A 23,612-nucleotide genomic window follows, 5' to 3' on the forward strand; every position below is an offset into this window, starting at 1 on the left:
GGTGCAATTTGTGTGCTAGTGCATGTTAATCAAACTGCAACTTTAACATGTCAATGCCAAGTAAACGTCACTAAGAGAAACACAGTATAGAAATAGTCTTCTAAACATGTACATACTCAAACCTATTGAAGAATACCTTCATCTGGTCATGGTTTCTAAAATCTGTCATGATTGTCTGTTTGGCTGAGGGAAGTTTCTCCACTTCCATCGTTCCATGAAATGTAGGATACTCAAAATCAACAGCCCTCACAGGGTTTTAGTTTGATTACTGACCGCTACTGTTCAGACAGGCATCTAGTAAAGAATTGGGATTTGACTCAGTCATAATTAAACAGTGTGAGGAATCATGTTTCCTTTAAAGTTGTCTTTCAAAAATAATCTAGATAAATCACTTCCTTAATCTGATTTATTAAAAATTATGAGTATCAAATACACATAATGTAAGTAGACAAACAAAAAATATTTTTTAATTCTTCATATCAGCTTGATTCTGTTAATTCCATTTGTATCAAAGATTAATACAAAACTGAAAAACATTATATTGACATTAATTTTGAATATAAATATATTTATCTTGCTCATGATAACCTGATTTGTTTGTCATGTTACCTTTCATTTTTCCTACCTCTACAGTTTAGACTCATATCTTATCTGATTGTAAATTTGTATTAGTTGATAAAATCAGAGGGAAAAGTTTTTAGTCAGTTACTACACTGAAATTCATACAAATTAGTCACTTTAATTTACAAAACATGGTCATATTTTAATGCAAAAATACAAGTACATATTTGCAATTGAAGACATTAAAAAAACAAAACAGTACATTGTCTTCATGATAATAATAATAATAATAATAATAATGTCTTCATGTGGCAGAGATATCATTCATACAGTTGAATGAAGTTAATGCATAATGTAGCTTCTCTGGATGCAGGACTACAGTGAGGTGGATCCTGCTGACGGTCGTCATGAGAGGAGGACTCGGTTGTCTTTGGCCCACTTCCTCAGAGCTCGGATGATGTATTCAACCTGGGGGTTTCCTGAATTTCGCAGCAAGGGCAAGACCTCTTTAAGTGTCTCCCTAGAGCGCAAACAGGATACGTGAATAAACAAGATTAGATCAAGAATGCACCAACTCTTGTGTGTCTACTCCACACCAACTCAAACAGACCACAGATGTTTGATTTGTGAGTCCAGATGTTACATGGTAATGACAGGGATTATGAAGAAAACGTTTTTAAATGTGTAATCAAGACTTAAACTATTGCACAAGATAAAAAAACAAAGCAAACATACTTGGACTCCTTGTTTGCCAGTATGAGCTGGAAGATTCCAACACAGGCTCCTCTCTTGCCCTCCCAGTAGTTTGACTCTGGGTCCAGCTTCTCCAGAGCATCAAATGCTTTGGCTGCATAGTAGAACTGGCCCATCTGAAACAACATGTTGTAACCGTGACCCACTGCAACATATTGATTTACAAGGCGTGGATGAAACTGCACACATCTGTGACACCTGGTCACACGTTCGGTTGAGTCTGAACAATATAGAGGTTCTTCTCTAATCTATAATGCATCCTTCAACCAGTAGTTTTTGCGTAATCTTGCTATGGGTAAAAAAATGACCTCTTTGGTGATTGATCAGAAAATCATCTGCAGATTAATAAAAAATGTACATAATAATAAATTTGCAGTGCTAATGTTAAATTCACTGGAAAAAGGAAAATGAAGCTTCATACTAGGGCTGCAACTATCTGAAAGTATTGATTATTTTTATTAATCAATTAATTGTATGCAAATGTTGTACCAATCCAAATTTCCCATTTTGTCTTCAAATTGCTTGTTTTGTCCAAACAAAGTGTCCAAAATCTAAAGTTATTAAAAATGCAACAAGATAAAATAGTCAAACTTACATTGGCAAAGCTCAAACCAGACAATATTTCACATTTTTGCTTGAACACTTAATTGATTGATTGATCAATTGCTGGTGAATCATTTTCTGCCGATCGACAAATATTTCATACATCTACACAGGTATTTCTGAGGTTTTAGGTGATAACCTGAGGTTATACGAGATGGTGGAGTCACCTTGTAGCAGTCGTTGGCGATGAGCTGAAGCAGACTGAAGGAGTCAGAGGAAGTGCCCATCTTCAGATAGAGCTCCCAGGCAAGTCGACCCTTCTGGTTCATTACATCTGACAAGGAAAAGAATCCAATAATCCATCATCACAGCCACTTTCAGCAACTTCAGTAGATTAAGATTTGAAAAAAAAAATGAAATGCCTGTAGGCAGATTTTTATTGATGTAGATTAAGACAGGAAGGGGAATCTTTTAAGCAAGATTTCCATTTCTAAGAGCTTCTGAGTGAAATACTAAGCGAGTGCGAGAGTAACCCTAAATTCTTTACAGGCCTGAGGCAAGAAAATCTGGCAGCGAGGTTTGACTCTGACCTCAGCTTCAGTGAGCGAGAAAATCAAAAGTCTTGTTTTTACCAGCTCGAGGTTTCTGAGAGCACCCACTCTGCTTTTATGCCAACAGCTGTAGAGAACTGGAACTTTTTTCATGTCTACCTGTAAAGGCCTCACCTCTATGAAGCTGCTGCCAAATGTAGCACAAAACTGAGAAACTGGATCATATTCCTCCTGTTTTCACTTCAGTTATAATAAAATGTCAAATCCAAACCCTCCAACACTTCACCTATATTAAACTTTAGAAAAAAATTATCAATCATCCAAACGTTTTAAGACATTTTAAGATGGATCTTAATCCATCTGTGCCTCAGCTGAGCCTCAGATCTGTTCAGAGTTGAAGAAGTAAAGGTGCCTGGTCTATGCTGGGATTTATCAAATCTTGTTTTTTAAACAGATTTAGTTTATTACTTTAATTCATCAATTTATTATATCTGGGCTTTTTAAAAACCCTACTCTGACTTAAATTGTATTTTTCTTGCTTCACAGGATTGTATTAATCATTTCAGTGAACTTCAGCTATTTTTACTGCCTTTAAACACTGTTTTGTTTTGTTTTTACAGCTCAATTTTTGTAATCCTTATTTTCATGTAAACATGAGGAATTAGATATGATATATGTTCAGATTTTCTTTTACAGTTTGTTTTTAATTTAGCAACCTAATGTAATGTTCCGTGCAGAAAGATCTTATCATTCAGTCACTATTATACGTACAGCATCGTGCCAGCCAGCTGAGGTAAACATAGTCATTCTTGATCTTTTCACTCTGAATCAGCAGAAAAACCTGAAAGAAACATTATGATTAGTGCAACACAATATTCAGTAACTCCAGTCAGAATGAATTCAAGTTTTAAAAAAGCAGTTCTGTAGATTCTTGCTGAAGTGAGGTACCTCTTCAGCTTCTTTGTAGTTGCCTAGGGCTGCTTTAGCCTGAGCGTAGTTGAAGTTGAATGTATCATCATTGTAGAAGTAACCCTGCAAAAAGAAAAGAACAGTTATATCTGCACGAAAAAGGATGATCGGCTATGTGTCCGGAAATAAAGAGCATGCCAAGTGTCAGGGTTGGTCGTACAAATCACGGGGAAAAACACACAAATACACACCTTCATCTGTGAAGCACCACTTGTCATCTAAAGTGACACTTATCACCCAGTGTGTGGGAGTCTTTTGTTCAGCTCCAGGTTACACACTGATACCACAGTAAAGTAATAACTCTATGCAACACCAACCTTGACTGAGTTTAGATAAATGAGAACATCTTCAAACTGCCGCAAGAGGAAGAAGCAGGAGGCCATGCACTGTCTGCCAGGAATAGTGTCTGAAAGGACAAAACATTTTTTTACATGCTTGCACTGGGTTTCTGTAAAAAGGTCACATTGATTAAACTTTCATTCACTGTACCGCATTCGCTCGCCGAGCCTCCAACCAGCTGAAAGAATTGCTGTGCGATTTTCAAGTGATCCCTCTGTAAAGAGATAAAAGTGCATGTTTGTCTCACACTCTCTGTTCTCATGATCACATCCATTTACATGTAACTCTTCGAGTTTAACACAAATACTCACTGATCCAATTTCTTGTCCCAGTGCGGCATTCACCACTCCTTTCAAGATATACTCCTGAGAGAATACGAAATGATCAGACAATCATTTGATACGCTCTGCTTCTAAAACCTGCTTCAATCCATTGCAACAGGTGAACAGATGAATGGAACCAAAAACCCTCAGTTTTCATGTGACATTAAGATGAAGATACGAAAAACTGTTACGAAGAAAGAAAAAGCAATTCATGAACTCTTAAGTGGAACAAGGAGAAGAGGTTTAATAATAGGCGTAATTTCAATGAGCCCGGTTAGTAAAACACACTCTTGTTTAAGCCAAGTAGTTACAACAACATACTCGAAACAATCATTGTGTCACTGAGAATCGTCACCTGAGGTGTGGTTGGTACCAGATCTTGAATGAGGTTGAAAGCTTCTTGGACATCGTCTGGAAGTGAAGAATGGAGCATGTGATTCTATATACTAGAGCAAGTTTTCAATAGAATGTAACACTTAAAACAACTATATATCAAATGAACTGCAGCATGAAAAGGATGCAGAGATTACATTCATTCTTGTTTGAGTAGAGAAGGATTTGATTACCTTGTTAAGGAGGTTATGTTTTAATAAGCGTTTGTTTGTTTATCTGTTAGTTAGCAGCATTACACAAATACTACTGGGTGGATTACCATGAAACTTGGTGGAAGGATGGTATAGGTCAGGAAAGACCAGATCAGGGGGAGGATCCGAGTTTTTTCACTGTCTTTAAAATTATGAGATAGCCTAGGTGTTTTTCAAATTGCTTCACATAGAACTTGATTTAAAAAAATCAGGCATGTAATGGGGATGATATAAATTATTGTGTGCAATTTGGTAGATTTGCAGATCCAAATAAAAATCTTTATCTATTGAATTTAAATGTGGTTTCATAAGGGGACTGTTGGCGGAGGATCTAGTTGTGTTGCATATTATTGTATTGTTTACAGTTTGGTTAAAACCCATAGACTCATAGAAATAGAAATGTTCTTGTATTATATTTGGGTATTATAAACTCTCTGTGATAAATAGGTGACTGCATAAAAAAAAAAAAAGGTCTAAATACACAGCATTTTCAATTCTTTACATATAATTTTACAATAAAACCTTTGAAAAGGAAAAATGTAATATATTTTCCTTATTTTGAGAACTGCAATGCCACACCCACACACCTTGTCTGAGATAGTAGATGACCAGGTTGAGTCTGGCCTCAGGGATCACATCGATCAAAGGAGGCAGCACCTGCAGAGCCCCCTCCCCACCACGAAACACCACCTGCAGTACACGGGAGGAGGGAGAGATTCACATAGTGGAAATCTAGAATATAAGTCACTAGTGTGTGGACACACCTACACACTCACAGTCAGAAGTTGAGCTTACCAGGTTGTGTCGGATAAGCTCCTTAGCAAACTCAAAGGAGCAGGAGGAGATGTCGATTAGGTTCTTCAGCTCAGCCTGAGAGGGAGAGAATGCAAACATCCAGTCCAACCTTACTCTACTTAACCTCCACACAGAAATGACAAGGATGAGCAGAAAATTAACAAGAAATAAAATATTTCCAATAAATGCGCAAATATTACCATATTTGCGCATTTATTGGAAATATTTTATTGGAAAAATATTGACCCCTAAAAAAGATGTTTGATTTTTATGTTGCTATGTGACATAGGAACAAAAAATTGAAAACAAAAACACAATGACATAAAGATGACAACTTCATTGTAAAATCAACGTAAGCTGTGACTTATGTTTGACATCCAAATAACCAGATCTTGTGTTGTTATCTTTACAACAGATGCAAAGGAGACATATTTTGCTTTTTTCAGTTTCCTTTGTCATCTAGTGTTTTAGAGGTTTTTGTTTATGTAAAATATCTGCAAAGTTAAAAAGCACCAAGTCTGTGGTTAAGGGAGCTCCTCTCTCCCACAGAAAACACTGAAGCTCCTGAAAACCAGTCAGGCTGATACTTCCGGGGGAATTACCTGCATTTGCAAAATGTACACATAAAACAACCAGCCGTAGTCAGACATTGTTTACCTCTGCTGCTTTGCCATTGTAGAGTCTGAAGTGGTTGCAGGCCTTGAGGTTCAGGGCGATAGTGGAGTCAGGGATGCTCTGCAGGTACACGGCCAGCACCTCTTGAGACACATCGTAGTAATCCAGCTTGTAGTAACACAGAGCCACATACACTTTCAGGGCCAGGAAATCTCTGAAAAAACAAGATGTAATATGGACTAAAAATGTATTTCTGGTTTATTTCCTATAGTGGGGGAAATAATGTGATACAATAAAAATTGTATTATGTATTATTTGAAAACCTAACAAATTCTTATTCATGTTACTAGTCACGTCACTATTATCTTATATTGCTTGATATGACATAGTACAATGTCTTAAGAAAACATAACAGATAAGGCAATAAAGATTAATTCTAATATATGACCTGACAAAAGTGAAGATCTGATGGGACGGACTACTCATATTAAAATGTGATGAGAGGACAATATAGAATGATTTTGCATATCATAATTTTTATATTTTTGCATGGTAGGTAGCAGCAGTTGGCAGCAGTCTAAAGCATTAGTGGTAGCAGTAAAGCTAATTTGGATTTCAACAAGTGTGCCATCAGCTGCTGAGGAGGATTGTAACAGACGCTGTTACATCTGCTGCCATGCTCTTAAAAAAATATATGCCTCTTAGACCAAAGATGCCACAAACCAATGAATAGACCTCTGAGAGAAGTGGCCAGGGCAATTCTGTGATAGGCTTTCCATTTCTTACCCTTGATACTACAGATACAGTATATCAGTGTTAGAAGAAGCCAGCTCAGCAGGTCCGCAGCACTTGAATTATCTTTATGGTTCGACAAGGGGTGAAGCACATAAAATCTCATTCTCCCACATAGACAAAACGAACACCGGTCTAGGTGATGCGCGAATGGTACATGTTCCAGGGAAAGCACAGACCTGTTCTGCAGCAGAAGCCGTTTGTAGATGTCTATAGCCTCCTGGTAGTGGGAACGCATGTAGTGAATGGATGCCAGGCTCAACTGGTCCTCCGTCACATCCTCCAGGTTCTGGTGGAAACCCATCAGCCTCTTCTCATCATTGAACTGAGACACGAGATGAGGACAACGGGAACATTTCAAACAGGGATCTGATCAGGTGGACAAAATGGTAAGAGACTGGAGGGGAAAGCAGGAAGACAAAAACAATGAAATACAATTTGGAAGACATGGATCACAAACAGTGGAAATATACATGTATCTGAAGAAAAAAAGATAGCAGATACTTTACAGTGTACAGACCTCAAAGTTTACCTCATATTAGAGACATAACCTGACCCACACTGTTGCTCAGTGAACTGTTTGTGAGTGAGTGACAGGAGATGAACAAATAAATACATCACAGTAAAACTTCATTTATTTTCTAACCTTGTGAGCCAAGTGGAAGAGGAGCCGGTTTTGGAGCGGGGACGTCGGTGCTAAAAAGTTAGACAGCAAAGCACATGGGAATAAGATGCTAATTTTAGTAATGACATAACAGTGTAATAATAGATTGTAAATTGATCATAGAAATTAGACAGTGATTGATTACATTCTAAAAATGTACATCAGACCTTGTGACCAAAATTGCCAAATCTACGAAACAGGGTAACACTGACCATGTGACATGGACACCAATAATCAGACTATTGATCTTATTCTGGATGAGACATAATTTTGATTAAGATGCTTATAGAATATTCCATTCTATTGTCGTACACATGTTTACAGAGCATAGTCTTATTATGCAACTGCAACTAAGATCAGAATACTCTGCATATCTTCATTTAATTATTGCTTATTCCCAGTATGACCTTATAAGGAAATCAGAAAATGCTGTTCACATGACAGTCTCTTATTCAGAATATTGTATTAATCAGGTTAATATCAGAATATTGGTGTTCATGTGAACGTAGTCAATGAGAGATCAAGGTCATAAAAGTCTTCAGAACTCAACCTCCTTCACAATAGAAGAATACAGGTAAATTACTAGACAAGTTAAACAGCAAATGGTGCACAGAGAAAAACTCGGTGAGGAAATTGGGTGTGCATATCAAACCTTTGAAGACATTTGGTTTATATTCAGTTGAGTTTTATTTACTGATTATTTTACTGACAACCTATGAGCACAGGACTGAAAAACTGAAGAGATACTCATTGATACTCAGACTCCAGTGAGTCTGTGTCCAGTGTTGCTTTGTTGCCGTATAACCTCAGACAGCTTTAATGTTATAAAAGTTATAATTTGGCACGTTAAAGTTGATATACATTACATCTGAATGCTAATGAAAAAACTCAAATATTATCCTTAAGTCAAATGGTGAACTTAGAATGAAAGAATTCATACATAAAAATCCTTATTTGATTCCACTGTGACCAAAAGTATTTCACAAAAATCGGTTTCCTGAGTTTATAAAAAATAAACTTAACAGTACCACAGAATACTGATGGTCCTTTCCCCAGATGACATTGTACAATATTTAGGTTAAGAGGCAAACATTCAGTACAGAGTACACATATATTGGGTTGCCATGCCTACCCTTTGACGCAGCCTCCTCAGCATCTTTATAGAGACCCAAGAAAAACAGGACACAGGCGAGATAGACCCACACATCAACAGGACAATCAGGCTTCATGGTCAGAGACTTGTACTCCTGTCAAGGAAATTATTACAAATATGATCAGAACTTATCCATTCATTAGACAAGCATTCAGAATTTAAATACTGCCATCAGGGACCTTGATGTACAGAAAGTGTGCATCTCTACACAAACTCATTCAAACATCTACCTCCATAGCTTTCTTGTAATCACCCAAGTGAAAGGAGCAGTAGCCAATCCAGAGGTCGGCATGCTCCTCTTTCTCTCCGACATTTCTCTGAAACTGGAGATGACAGCAGCACATCAGCAGCAGCACTTCAGTCATAGTGTGTGATAATGTGTGAAAGAGGATTCTCCTTACTCATCTGGTCCCACCCCTTTCCTGTAAAAAATACTTATTAACTATCATGAATATTTCATCTTGTCCACACCTCATATATTTACCTCTATGTTAATGCTCTCTATACTCAAGCTTTATGATATTATCAATATCAGCAGGCGCCACGTTCTTGAGACAAACAAAAAAGAACCATCACTTTGGATATTGAAATTTTAGAAAAATATCTGATGATAGACTGGACTTAATAAATTGGATTCATTTCCCTGAACAACCCTTTTCTGCCTAAATGTTGTGCATTTCTGTTTAGTCACAACTATAATTACATCGTTAACTTCAATTAGAGCTGGGAAATATGGTCAATAATTATATCAAGATAAAAACTCTCATATTAGTTGAAATGTCCCATTTGTGTTTCTTTTGTTTAAAGACAGATTTTTGCTCCTGAGTGAATGTGTTATGTGGTACACGCCTCACTGTGCTTGAACAATGGATAAACATTATAATGATCTATATTGGACTTTTGTTATATTGCTATTGATGATAATTATATTGTGAGAATATATTCTCTGTGATCCATGAAAGGACCACTAAAGAAACTTGTACTTTCTAGGGGGGGGGGGGGGGTAACCACATTAACACTGGAACAGAAACTTGTGATTTGATTGGAGCTGGGGTCGTGTGTGTACCTCCAACAGTGTCAGGGCCCCAAGGTAGTCTCTCTGTTGCAGGTACTCCTCCAGCCGGGGAACCTTGGTCTGGTTCTTCTTCTTCTCACTGATGCTCACCTGTGTCTCTGCTCCCAGCGCTGGTTTCACACGAGAGAGGATCTACAAAGATAAAGTGTGAGCACCGTTTTTTAAGGGTAAGAACTTATGTGACTATAACATTAAGATGAGTCTAAAGCACTGACATAAGTCTAGAGCATAAAAATTACTCTATAGCAGTGAAATGACTCTATAACATTAAGATGAGTCTAGAGCATTAAAATGAATCTACAGTATTAAAATGAGCCTATATTATTAAATGAGTCTATAACATAAAAATGTGTCGAAAGTATTAAATGAGTCTATAACATTAAAATGACTCTACAGTATTAAAATGAGTCTATAACATTAAAATGACTCTACAGTATTAAAATGAGTCTATAACATTAACATGACTCTACAGTATTAAATTAGTCTATAACATTAAAATGACTATAGTATTAAAATTAGTCTTTAGTATTAAAATGACTCTACAGTAGTAAAATGAGTCTATAGTATTAAAATGACTCTACAGTATTAAATGACTCTACAGTAGTAAAATGAGTCGATAGTATTGAATGAGTCTATAACATTCAAATGAATCTATAGTATTAAAATGAGTCTATAGCATTAGAATGGTCCTGTGGGTACATGGAAGTGTGCTGAAAGGTTAACTCACCATGTTGACTGGGACCTAGGTGCGACTTGTTTATCGCCAACCAAGGTAACGTGGGGTTTTCCTCGCTAACGCTAGCTTTAGCCCCCTAGTTCCATGTTCCAGTGAAACCAGCTGAAAAACCAATGATAATTAAATCATCTTACGACAAACATGACCGTGATAAATTAGTAAAAGGATGAAGTTTCCCAGGATTCTTTGAGGAGTGTTGCTCAGTAGGATCTCAGTTTGTGTTAGCTAGCTCTGGCTCATAGCGTTCATTTAGTTTACGTGCGGAAAAGATAATGTATTCCGCTCTATTATTTTCAAAATAAAGGCGCAAGCGAAGGACCCGCTAATATAGTGAAGCTTGTATTCACGGTGTTTTGCTGATATGAGCCACAACATGTGTCCTCCGAACAAGCTCTGTACCACGTTTCAGACGGCAGCGGAAATATGAGGAACTGCATGGCAACAGTTTTCTTACTTGACATTTATTTTTCAGTAAAATAGATAAACAGGAAGTAGCTTGATTCTTCTATGACGCACTTGACACAGTGGTGTGTTCTTTGTTGCCTGGCAACGACGAGAGAAATGGCCGCGCGCATTAAAGTTTTCTTAATGTCGACATCTGCCAAACAAGAGACAAACAGAAATAACCTCCACACCCGTGACACGCTGCCTTATACAGAATATATATACTCCAGAAAATGTCATAAAATCCGTTTAATGAAACTGTGAATCGCCGTGTATATTGCGTCACGTGCCCCAGTGGCCTAATGGATAAGGCATCGGCCTCCTAAGCCGGGGATTGTGGGTTCGAGTCCCATCTGGGGTGGACACTTTTTGAGCTCTGAATGTTAACGACAGCTGATGTCCTTTCAAATGTCGAAATTAAGAATTTAATATGATTGATTTCATTCCTGGGTTGTGGTTTGCTGAACACCTTTCATAATAATTACTGTTTTATTATTAAGTACATAAGCTGTTCACATCTGTTATGACTCAAAACCGTACATATACTTTGATTCCTGTTAAGAGGATTGAATGCAGTCCCGGTAGATCAGGTATTTTCAATCTACTTGTTTAATGTTGTTCCATCTTTGTCATGTATCTTTTTTCCCATTGAAATGTACATTTGTATAAAGGTTCATCTTGGGACAAGTGTTGCAAACTATGTTGTAAACGCTGTGTAAACAAACTATGTCTTAACGATGCGTAAACAAACTTTGTCGTAACGATGTGTAAACAACGTTATAAATGCTGTGTAAACAAACTATGTTGTAAATGCTGTGCGCCGGTCTTTTACCAGATGCAGGTGATTGACAGCCCATCCAGCCCTCCCTGAGAAAAGCTTGGCAAAAGACGAAATCTTTCGTTATCATCAAAACTTAAATACGTTTTTCATAAATCCACTTTAGAAAACAAGCTATTCACAACAAATGAGCTTCTTTGGGTGTTTGGGACCAAAACTTACTACTTTTGTAAATTCACTGAAAACCGGCTATATTAATTGCAAATCACATGTTAGTGGAGAATGAGTGGACACGGCTGTGCAGTGGTGCTGTTCATGTGTTATTTTTGGTCAGTTTGTGCTTTACTGTGTACCAGTGTCTTTTTTAAAGTCAGCATGCTAAGACCTTAGACATGATAGTGTTCAGCATGCTGGGACAGGACTTAGCTGTGTTAGCATGTTGATTAGGTTTTATCTCAGACAGCTCATCCAGACAGAGTAGGACACTGATCTCATGTGGATAACAACTCAGGATTCTCTCTCTTTACTGCCCTCCCCTGGTCATACACACATCTGTTTTGTGGTGTGTAGTAACACTGGGTTCTTGCTCTCTGCCCTGTTCTTTGCAACAAAGCTAATTGGGAGATGTTTGAAATTTCACTCTGACAACCAAGCTTTTCAGATTCAGGTTGACTTTGTGTGAAGCTTTTATGTAATGATATTTCTGTCTGACATTGTGATTCAGTGTGATTGTGCTTTGAATCCACTGAAGATATTTCCTGACTTGGACACGTGATGATTGTCTGCATTTGTTTGTCTGTTAGTCTGTAGAATTACGCAAAATGTCTGGATAGATTTCTATGAAACCTGGTGGAAGGCTGTGGTAAGGGTCTGGGAAAACCCCATAAACTTTTGGTGCGGATCTGGATCAGCGGACAGATCCAGGATTTTTCTTTAACATTGAGAGAGGGGGGTGTTTAAAAAAAAAAAAAATTGTTGATTTCTTAGACAATAGCTAATGAATCTTGATAAAAATTAGGCATACTAAGGGGATTTTAAACATTTTAACAATTTTTAGCATCTATACACTGGGCCCTGTTCTACTTGATGACACAGTTCCTGGTGACATCACATATGTAAAAATTACCCATCAGGCTTTATTTTTGGAACAAAGCCACACACCCACAGGCACATTTTGAATGGCAAAGTCTAAATCCTCTTGATTTCTGCAACAAAAGTCAAAATTACTTTGAAAAGAAAAACAAGGGTAACGTTTATTGACGTTAAAATCCAGGCTCAGAATCAGTCATAGGAAACAAATATCCAAGTATCTACAATCACAATAACCATGTGCGACATTGTCACAAGAAAAAGACGATAATGAGGAGTGGTGCAATGATAAGGAAAATCCACGAGGTAAAACATTAATGTGAGAAGTATGGCACATGTAGAGCACAGTTAGATACAACGATTATGCTACACAGCAAACACAGGAATTTAGAAATCAATCCTGTCACACTGCATTAACTTTCACATAAAAAAAAATAAACTGCATCGCCTCACATCTATTCTGGAGACAAGCAAAGGCTCAGTCTGAATAGACTGAGGCTTTTAATGCCATTAGACCTTTCCAGTGTTGTTTTTTAATATTTTTATGCTGCACAAGTTTCCCTGTTATATCACAGTGCGTTGGGTGCCTCCATTTTGTTCACACAATTAAATATCCACCATTTGGTATTGTCTCTATAAAGTTTTATATTTGCAATATATAACCTATCTTTTGCTCATATCAACACTAATAAACATCAAAGAAATCATACACTGTACAATCAACATAAAAATATGGCCTTTGTTGTCTACAACCAATAATTCTGTTTGTAGTCAATTATTTCGAAAGAAGCCAGAAAGAAGGAAGAAGGTGACAGGATCCATGTCTCTTCAACACTATATGGATATGAATGCTGTGTCATTTTTATAAAACCATTAGCAAAATGATTAAGCAATGCTTCACTTGCAAGTGTAATGTCCCGGATATATGCACAGGAGGTAACGGACTTCAACATCTGAAATTTGTAGAAAAGAATTGAACTTATAAAAGAGCAAACATAAACTCTTTGATTGAAGGTGCCCTCTGGAGTTTTCTTCATTAAACGTGTTTAATGCATTTCCAACCACATTTGCTAAGTAAACCCTTATGAAAATTTAAACACGTTTGTTGTCATCTTCTTTTCCTTTGCAAGAGCAAAATAGTGTAAATCTGACTTTAACAGAACAGGCTTTGAACCATAGACTGTATTTTAAGATGGACATGACTGATGCAAACTGTCTATAAGAATAGCGTGAACACGGCAGCGTGACTAAGTGCGGTGTTGCTCCTGCTGAGAGCACAATACACAATAAAATGGGATTCATAAAAAGCTGCTCCACAGCGCTACTAGTGGTCAGAACCTCCACAGGGTACCTTAGTAATCCTAAAAAAAAAAATTATATTAAAAACATTTAAAAAAAACACAAAATCCTGATGAGACTGAGAGGCCCACACAGGTCTGAATATATTTTAGCTACAGGTGTGACTGTTATTACTTTTTAAAGTATACCACAGTTGTGTATAAATTAATTTAGCGTAGGTTTGAGTAATATGGCAACAAAGGCTTTATTGTGATTGTTGAAGTTAATGCAGATTTGCTTAGCATATTCTAACTGTATTAGAACTTGTGATTGTCTGAGCCTGGAACAAACACATTTCCCCCTTAAATCCACTTGTCAATTAAGATCTATTGGCAAATGAGAAACATTGCTCAATCTTAAGTTTCATAAATATGGCAGAAACCAGAGGTCATCTCTTTCTCTGCAGTGCTTTGTTTTTGGTTACCTCCACAGAGGCACAGTGCACCAGCCTGCTGAATGTCCTGTTTGTCTTGGAGGTTTCTTCAAACACCTTGTCCAAAGCAACTTTGTTGTCGAGCAGGAATACTGTCAAGGGCATCTCTTGAGTGGTGGCTGGTCCTCAGGGTGTCCAGGCATAAATTGTAAGATGAGGAATAAGTTCACTTTACAGCACGGAGTGTCACTTCAGTCCAGGACTGATGTAAGAGTGTGTCAGGTGTATTATTGCAATATTACAAACTTACACACACACCAACACCAACAGGCACATTTTCACATTTAAACAATTAAATAACAACACACACAGACACACACACACACACACACACACACACACACACACACACACACACACACACACACACACACACACACACACACACACACACACACACACACACACACACACACACACACACACACACACACACGCACACGCACGCCCACACACATGGCACTTGCACTCTTTTTTCAGACCTCTATCCACCTGGTTCCTCTGCTTAAATCCTATAAGCTCGGCTGCCTTTTCCTCTTGCACGTGTGTCTTTCAGTGAGAAAATAGATTATCGTCCACTTATATTCAATCTTTTTTTTTTTGGTCTCAGCACCGTTGCTCTTCAGGACTTGAGACCCATCTGAGCCATCAACTGCTCATAGACAGTCCAAGCCATAGCAGCCATCAGAGTGCGCCGCAGAGACCTGGGTACGGCTCCACGAAAAAAACCACCCATGCCGTGCTCCTGAGGAAGAGTACAGAGTACAGAGCAGGAAAGTTCAGCATGATTGGCATCGTCATACCCCTCATACCCTTCAAGTGACGTGCACATGCAGTAAGACTAAATCTGCCTCCTGCAACTCTACGAGCACTCACCTTGTAGATGTAGCGAATAGCATCTGCCGTGCTCCAGTGAGACGTGCTAACTTGAATGTGGGTCTTCACCACATCTGCAGGCTGTGTGACCAGCGACGCCAGGACACCTGCCACAACTCCACAGCTGAAGTTCGCCAGCGGAGCATAGGGCGACGATGAAACCTCTGAGAAGAGAAAAACAAGAGTAAAGGAAAGTACACGAGCAAAATGATTATTACAGCAGTTTGTATTTTTGATGATCCATAAATCCTTTACCCATGACATTTAAATCAGTTTTTTTATTTTGCTGTGAGATGATGTAATTAAAATTGTATCAGTCAAACCTAAAACACAGGAAAACTCTGAGCAAAGCTGTGGAAATACCGTATCATCTCAAAAGTGACAAATGACTCTTAAAGGTCCAGTGTGCAAGATTTAGATGAAAGGGATCTATTGGCAGAAATTAAATATAAAATAATCCTAATGATGTTTTCACTAGTGTGAAAATTTTACAAATTGAGAATTGGCCCTTTATATTTAAATACTTTATATTTACATCGGGAGCGGGTCCTCTCTACGGAGGCCGCCATGTTTTTTAAAGAAGTCCAACCTGGACAAACTAAACACCTTTTGAGTTGTTATGACAACTGAAGGCTACCACAGGTTCTCTCTCATGTTTGGAAGGGGAGGATGAGGTGAGGGGTATTCAGCTGCAACATGCAACTTCACCACTAGATGTCCCTAAATTCTTAAAAAATAATTAACTGAACCTTTAAATCATGTGCTAATAGCTAGAAAATAGGGCTTCACATTTTCATGAACATGTGAAGGAAGATTTGTGCATTGAAAATGAACATCTTTGTGGTTTGCTGATGCAGTGTGGCTCTCACCTTGCGGCAGAGCCTTCTTGGCCTGGCTGTAGAACATGACGTAAATGCCAGAGAATGGAGCGTCTCGGAGCAGCGTGGCCGTCAGCCCCGAGAACAGAGTCCTGAATCCCTCTGTTTCATACACAGTCCTCAGAGCCATGACCACACTCACATAGTTGTAGCAGCCACTCTGAAACACAATATAAATACCTCAATGAACGTGGAACTTGTTCATTCACACCATTCGTTTTATAACACACAGAGCTGGATACAGATTATTCAGTTGTAAATGGTGGTCATTCATTTATAGAAGCTCAGTGTAAGGATCATGCAGTGTGTACAATGTCCCTAACTCGTGATTCATTCTTCATAGTTCAATAATTTTTGTTATCGTCATTTACTCAGTGTGATATCAGCCAATGAGCAAGATATTAAGAACATATGAATAAGACATTACCTTATCTCCCTCTTTGCTCAATATATACAGTACTCGCAAAGGAAATTAAACAGCTTAAAGAGAAAATGTCATTAAAAATATCCTTGTCAAAACTACTATTAACACCCTCTTCGATTCTCTAACCCTGTAGACTGGATTATGGAGAGCATAGTCATCTGAGTAAAGGTTTATGATTAGTGCCTGAAGACATTAAATAAAAATCACGCAACATATTGGTGAGCCAACAACAAAGGAGCTTCCTTGGATCAATACATTTGTTATTATAGTCACTTGTTTAAAAGCATGTGTCTGCTGAAGGCTTATTATTCCAGGACTAATAAAGACTTAACATCCGACAAAGTGACTGATAACAAAGTGGATGCAAATTCAAAACTGGACGACGAGGACAAATCATTAATCATTGCTTAAAACTGCGCCACCAACATAAGTTAGGTAAAATCAATTGTATTCATAAAACACAAACAATTTGACCAAAGTGCTGAAGGTGATCATTAACAACAAATGCTTTTATTTGTAACCTGCTCTGTTAACATGTAAACAACGTTAACTGGAGCATGACGGAGGAGATGATCAAAACAAGTCCACTAATCTAACAAACACATCTCAGGTCAGAATGGCTCTGAGACGTCTCTGTGTCTTACAAACAAAACCTGCCACTCACCTCAAAGCGTGTCTTGATGACAGTGAATGGCAGCATGCAGACGCCAGCCACAGCTCTGGCGCCTGCGCCGAGAAGAACAGCCTCACCAGCGTTGGGTGCGTGGTCCAAGAAGAAGTGCTGCTTCAGGGAGTAGAAGGTGCTAAAATAAATGCCGACCCCCGGGATGCAGCGCACAAATGACTGCAAGAGAGAAATAAAAGTGTTAACTTTATGGGAAAAAAATTAAAAGAGTTTAGAATATTTATCATAAAAATCTGAAAACATTTTTAGTTATTGTATAAGGTTTTAAATTGTCATGTTTAGATTTGTTTGACTTACCAATTAGTCTAGTTTATGTGAAGTGTGAACAGATATAAATGTTTTTTGAATATAAATAAATATATGATATATACAAAAATAAACAATATAGATAATTAATCTACATAAATGTGTATTAGTATAACCTATTAAATATAAATTCTGCATTCTGACAGGACCACAGCTTTGTGATATTTAAAATGAATGGCAGATAAGTGCTGAAGAGGAAAAGCTCTCACTCTCTCCTGCCTACATGTAACAATAGAATTTATAACTGTAGAAATGGTAGTAAAAGATGAAAGTGTTAAACAAAATCAGAAACTCACTGGTGTAACCCCCTTCCACAGACTGAAGAAATTCTCCGTCCTAATAATATTGACGAAAACACTAAACATCCCAACCTTTGGAGCCCTGCAAGATGGAAGAGTCAAGGAATGGTCACAAACACGTTGAAAGGTGCAAGCGTAAAAAAGAGGCAGTCAAAGACTGACGATGATACAGAATTTCGATTTTTATCATGTGAACATGAAACCCTTGAACAATCATTGAATCCTGTACTCCATCTGTGGATCATTTTTTAAAATAAATGTTTATTTTTAACCCTTAACATTTCCTGTTTCTGTCTTTAGTGGTGGTAATTGCATCCTCGCAGTGTGACAGCATGACTTCATGGTGCTGGTGTGACTAATTGATCTATATGGGTCATAACAGCAGATTTCGACTGGTATTTCCTTGAGATTTTGTTCTGCCATGCTCTGTGTGTGTGTGTGTGTGTGTGTGTGTGTGTGTGTGTGTGTGTGTGTGTGTGTGTGTGTGTGTGTGTGTGTGAGTGCGTGTGTGAGTGTGAGTGTGAGTGTGATTGTGTGTGTGTGTGTGTGTGTGTGAGTGTGATTGTGTGTGTGTGTGTGTGTGTGTGTGTGTGTGTGTGTTTCATGCCTTGAGAAGATCAAAATGTGTGTGAGAAACGTCAGGGAGTAAAACAAAGATAAGACAGGAGGGATACTGATGTACATGTGTCTGATAGCATACAGGTTGTGTTTGCATGTTTACACACACACACATACACTCAAAATTAGTTTGCATATGTTTGGTCCACACACCCCGGCTTGGCATTGTTCTGCAGAGTCTGGAGACGTGTCTTCACCAGATCCAAAGGCTGGAAGAGCAGCGTTGAGCAGGTGCCACTGAGAGAGCCACACATAAAGGCTTTGAGAGCCGGGTGAGCCTGAGGACGAGGTCGGACAGACAGAGGGACGAGGGAGGAGGGAGACAGAGAGGGATGGAAAGAGAGGGGACATAAAGGAGAGAAGTGACAGGGGAAAGAAATGGCTGACAGAGAGTGGACGGGGAGAGGAAGGGGAGGTTGGATTTACAGACAGAGATGAGGGGGACAGAAGAGGAGGAAGGGGATGAGGCAAAGAGAAATAACAAGCATTAGTCACACTGTAAAAGGTTAAAACAAACCATTCAACAACATTCTCTGTATTGGTCACCTATTGTTGAGCTCCAGGGAAACATTACAAAAACAAATACCTGCATTAAAAACCCTGCCACAGCAGAGACGTGCCCCGAAATAATGAACATTACGTCACACACATACTGGATTAAACAGGCTTGTGTTACATTTCTATCACTACAAAAAAATATAGCTGCAAACAGAGGGGGAGGCCCGGTTTCTACACAGTGGAGATGATGAAGATGTGCAGAGACAGTCCACACACACACACACACACACACACACACACACACACACACACACACACACACACACACACACACACACACACACACACACACACACACACACACACACACACACACACACACACACACACACACACACACACACACACACAGAGGCTGTAGGGTTGAATTATACTGTGACTCAACATTATCTGTGGTTACATGTCTTATGGACAAACAGGCAGAGACGGCATGACACACATATGTGGACAGACAGAACAGTAAATTTAGCTGCATTTGAGGGTAAAGACAAAAACATAAGACAACAACAATAACCACATTTACAGCAACAATAAGAAACTAAATAAACAGTTATGACACAAATGTCACCTATACACACAACATTTAATATGTACTACAAGCAGCTTCTACACTCACACACACACGTCCCTTTAATGCACACATGATTCATAAACACACACTCCTACCTTTCCCAGGATGCTTGTGGCTCGGCTAGGAGAATCCTGTTTTTCCTGCATTTTGCCCTCTTTCAACTCCCTATCTGCGTGAGGCTGCTGTTACAAATAGCATAATACAAAATAAACCTCCATCTCTCTCGCAACCTTCCCTCTCCCCTCTCTCTTCCGCTCTCCCCTCTCCTGCCAACCCACAATGGCTTTCTCCGGCTTCTCCCCCCCCCCCAACATTTTGCAGCCAAGGCAGAAGCTTAATCTAGCCAGCGTTTTCTATGGCCTTCTATCTTTATCTTTCAGAGACACACTCACACATCTGTATTTCAGCGACCCCCCTCCCTGCAAAGCTCACTGCTAAATTACATCTTTGTCAAACGGCATGAGTCATAAAGTGGCTGTGTCTGTGTGTGAGTGAGTGTGTGCGTGTGTGGCGCTTTAAATATGGGTCACTGAACATGTATCTAGCAGGAGTCTATGTGCAGAAGTTAAGTAGCCATCTAAAAATCAGCTGGCAGTCATGTAACTCTGTGAGGTGATAAGAGGGTTCAAGTTCCTCACTGTTATATCTGATCCAAACTCCAAACTCCATCTATCCAGTATCTGTACAACTTGTCCTTTGATGGTCACAATCGCAGACACTGGGAAAACATGCAACTTCTAACAGGAAAACCACGTCTGAGCTGGGATTCAAACCAAGAACCTTCTTGCCATGAGGCGACAGGGCTAATCTTTGCACAACTGTGGCACCTTAACACCAAAATATCCTATGAGAATAAACAAAATTAAACTTTGAGAACAAATGATCACTGCCACTGTGGACAGTAGCTTCTAGCGTGCATGGCTGGGTGAACCAACGATTCAGAAAGATTGACCCTAACTTTCCATAACAGCCTCCTGTTTGTTCAAGTGCTCCCTCTTCCAGTAAGTTTGGTTTTAATACGTTATTTGATGCTATAGAAACTGGGTGAAACAACACGATTACAAGCTGAGACTGACTCTCAATTGGTCGAGTGCGTGGATCACCTCGACCCGGCTACTGCACAGACGACTCTGGCTCACGATGTCAACATCTTCTCCGACATATTTCTGCTTCATTTCTGGAAAGTGGGAGGAAGTGGAGACGCGTCGTCCATCTTTATTTACAGTCTCTGGTCTCAACCAAATGTCACCAGCAACCAGTTAGAAGGCTGATTTTCTCCTTTGGTCTTAACAAGGGTCGGTCAACACTGAGACAATTTGAAATGTTCTCACAGACTGGAACTTTGTCATATTGCTTGTGACATGTTAGGTCAATGTTGTGAAATCAAAGAGCAGGACAATTACATGACGCACGCACGCACGCACGCACACACACACTTTAACTTAGTGTTCATTCACAGATCCTGGTCATTGCCCACCTGTATGACCATGTCACACAGCAGCCAGCAGGTTTGAGTTGATGCTGGACTTACTCACCGCAGCTAACTCCATCTTTGAGCCGGCTGTTGAGCTGGACGAGTCCAGGTTCTCCTCTGCTGCTGCTGCCGTTTTGAAGCTGGTTGATTTCAGCCAACGTCACTAAAGGAGGGAAAAACAAATGGCAGCCACGAGTCACTCATTGAAACGGTGATCGTGTCTCAAGAAGCCGGGTAGCAGCACGCTAGTTTCGACTAGCTGTCAGACTCTGTGATGACGGAGGCAGCGGGACACCAGACTGTCAGTGCGGGACACACCAACACTGACAACCCGGCTGATCAGTCTGCGATTCAAACAATAATCACAGGAAAATACCGTAAAACCTGTCTGACGGTTTGTTTGAGAATGAAAACCAGCATCGCACTTCACCAGCTAGCTAACATAGCATGATAGCTGGCTTCTCTTACCGGACTTCGAAGTGTGCTAAGAAGTGATGGAGGAGATGAGCACTCCCGTTGGCTCCATGAACACCATGTTATATAGCCAGTGTGACAACCTGCAGATGTGTCCTTACAGTCTGTCTCCGGGAAACACTTCTCCGGTCAGGCTGGACGCAGAACTTTCCCCCACAGCTAGCTAGCTAGCTAGCAACAACGTTAGCGACACTCACATAACAACTTTAGTCTGACTCCGTTCTCCAGGAACACGTGACCCAAACAGTATCCTGCTGGGTTCCTGGTTTTCTCCTGAGATTTTTAACCGCGGTAAAGTCTGACCTCATAATAACAACTGACTGACCACTGCTGCTACCGGCGACTGTTAGCATCTGGCTAGCTAAGTTCACCTCCAGCAGTGACGCAATACACACACACGCACACACAGTTAGAACACTGTCTCTTTCAGACACTAAAGGCAAAATCACATTTTCCATGATTTGTTGAATGTTGTTATTGTTGATTTTCTTATTTTTAAAAAGGACAGTCAAAATTAGTATTTTGACAGGAATCAGTTATTTACACCAAACTTTCCACTTTTGTTCTCATCTATATTGTGAAGTTTTTAACAGGTGTGTTCATACATCTTTCACCAGCCTCATTTATCGAACATTGCATTACTAAACACGGTTTTAAAGGCGGTTGATTATATCTTTCTGATTTATGGAGTAATAAAAACGGATATTCAACATTTAGCCCTGATATAAATGTTAGTGGATATACTGCTACAGAGTTGGTCCCTGTTGTGTATATGTAGTAATACATGATGCTGATTGGGGATCAGACCAGGAAACACCATCCTTTGTTCACTTTTTGTTACCAATAATAATTTTTAAAAAAAGATGGTGTACTTCAGTGCTTGAGTTTATTAAATGAAAATATAATGCAGATATTTTTTGTAGCGCTTTTACCATAAAAACACGAGATGCAAGATGCCATTAAAAGCTTTAATGTAGTTTCAGCCAATGCATCACAATTGTAACAATTTTTGATATCCAGATTAAGAAATACAGTACATCTAATATAAAACAGAAAAGGATGATTTGTCGCCTTTTTCCCTCTCCGTGTCAACACAAATCACTCTTGTTTTCAGTGTCTCTAAGTGATCGATTAGAATCGGAATTGTAACATCACTAAGGGAAAATTGGCACAGACGCATAAAAACATTTTTGGAATGAACACATGATTTGTAATTTTTTCTCGGATTACTTTAGAATAAAATCACACAGAACTTTTAAACAGCCAATGAGGACAGGAGGAATTACTGCAGTGACTAACAACACATTAGTCAATTCAACGTGAGCATTGATTTAAGACAGACTTGGAAACAATGTAAACCTCTCCTTCCAGCCTATAACTGTTAAGATTGAGATTATCTACAAAAGAGATTGAGGTTGGATTCATTTGATGGTTTTTCAATTAATTTTATTAAGGCATTTGATAAAATACAGAATAGCCTTAAAATATTGGCATCAATATGTTGTCATTTCTTTGATAATACAGTATTATGGTATCATATTGGATTTAACATTCACAGGCTAATGTGCCGATAGCAAAGCAAAGCACAGCACAAAAAAAATACAGTACAGTGAGAGCTACTACATGATGACCCACCACCAACAATCAATGAAGTGTAAAACCAGTGAGTAAGGATACATCAACTGTGCTATCATAGATTATGGTTAAAAATAAAAATGTACTAACATTTTCACCAACATTTCTATGATTCAACCATTTTGCAGTGAAGAGGTGAACATTCTCCAATCTCGTGTGTGGCATTGTGCAGTTTTGGTTGAGGTAAGAACATTGAAAGGATAACAGTGAGAGTAACAGCATACAATACAGACTTCTACCGACACTAGCAAATGTGAAAGCACTTTCTAACGGCTTCAC

General features: G+C 38.9%; 2 protein-coding genes and 1 non-coding gene across 9 annotated transcripts; 1 reads left to right on the forward strand and 2 right to left on the reverse strand.

Moving 5' to 3' along the window:
• Positions 1-366: 366 nt before the first annotated feature.
• On the reverse strand, positions 367-10,746 carry ttc26 (tetratricopeptide repeat domain 26). Of its 2 annotated transcripts, XR_004613609.1 has the most exons (19): positions 10,445-10,746; positions 9,709-9,849; positions 8,873-8,965; positions 8,622-8,736; positions 7,472-7,521; positions 7,005-7,150; positions 6,076-6,247; positions 5,419-5,493; positions 5,211-5,313; positions 4,395-4,450; positions 4,028-4,081; positions 3,867-3,930; positions 3,695-3,783; positions 3,357-3,440; positions 3,180-3,249; positions 2,085-2,191; positions 1,297-1,430; positions 824-1,081; positions 367-379 (listed from the first exon to the last, which is right to left on the reverse strand). XR_004613609.1 is itself a non-coding variant. In XM_034582807.1 (18 exons), exons 1-18 carry the CDS (start codon positions 10,445-10,447, stop codon positions 967-969), a joined length of 1,671 nt encoding a protein of 556 aa, XP_034438698.1. In that variant the 5' UTR covers positions 10,448-10,746; the 3' UTR covers positions 453-966. The 2 variants fall into 2 exon arrangements, 1 of the variants encoding a protein (XP_034438698.1); XM_034582807.1 differs by lacking the exon at positions 367-379 and having other exon boundaries at positions 453-1,081.
• A 439-nt stretch (positions 10,747-11,185) lies between these two features.
• On the forward strand, positions 11,186-11,258 carry trnar-ccu. The gene has a single exon. It is a non-coding gene; the product is annotated as a tRNA-Arg (tRNA).
• A 3,868-nt stretch (positions 11,259-15,126) lies between these two features.
• Positions 15,127-22,094, reverse strand: slc25a38b (solute carrier family 25 member 38b). Of its 6 annotated transcripts, none has more exons than XM_034582833.1 (9): positions 21,693-22,094; positions 21,286-21,387; positions 19,846-19,929; positions 18,775-18,899; positions 18,001-18,085; positions 17,378-17,557; positions 16,281-16,449; positions 15,412-15,575; positions 15,127-15,280 (listed from the first exon to the last, which is right to left on the reverse strand). In XM_034582833.1, exons 2-9 carry the CDS (start codon positions 21,298-21,300, stop codon positions 15,158-15,160), a joined length of 945 nt encoding a protein of 314 aa, XP_034438724.1. In that variant the 5' UTR covers positions 21,301-21,387; positions 21,693-22,094; the 3' UTR covers positions 15,127-15,157. The 6 variants fall into 6 exon arrangements, with proteins under 6 accessions (XP_034438724.1, XP_034438714.1, XP_034438740.1 ...); XM_034582823.1 differs by having other exon boundaries at positions 19,846-19,932; XM_034582849.1 differs by lacking the exon at positions 19,846-19,929 and having other exon boundaries at positions 21,693-22,092.
• Between the last annotated feature and the right edge of the window lie 1,518 nt (positions 22,095-23,612).

This window comes from Hippoglossus hippoglossus, chromosome 1 (assembly GCF_009819705.1).
Source record: "Hippoglossus hippoglossus isolate fHipHip1 chromosome 1, fHipHip1.pri, whole genome shotgun sequence".
Taxonomy (NCBI): domain Eukaryota; kingdom Metazoa; phylum Chordata; class Actinopteri; order Pleuronectiformes; family Pleuronectidae; genus Hippoglossus; species Hippoglossus hippoglossus.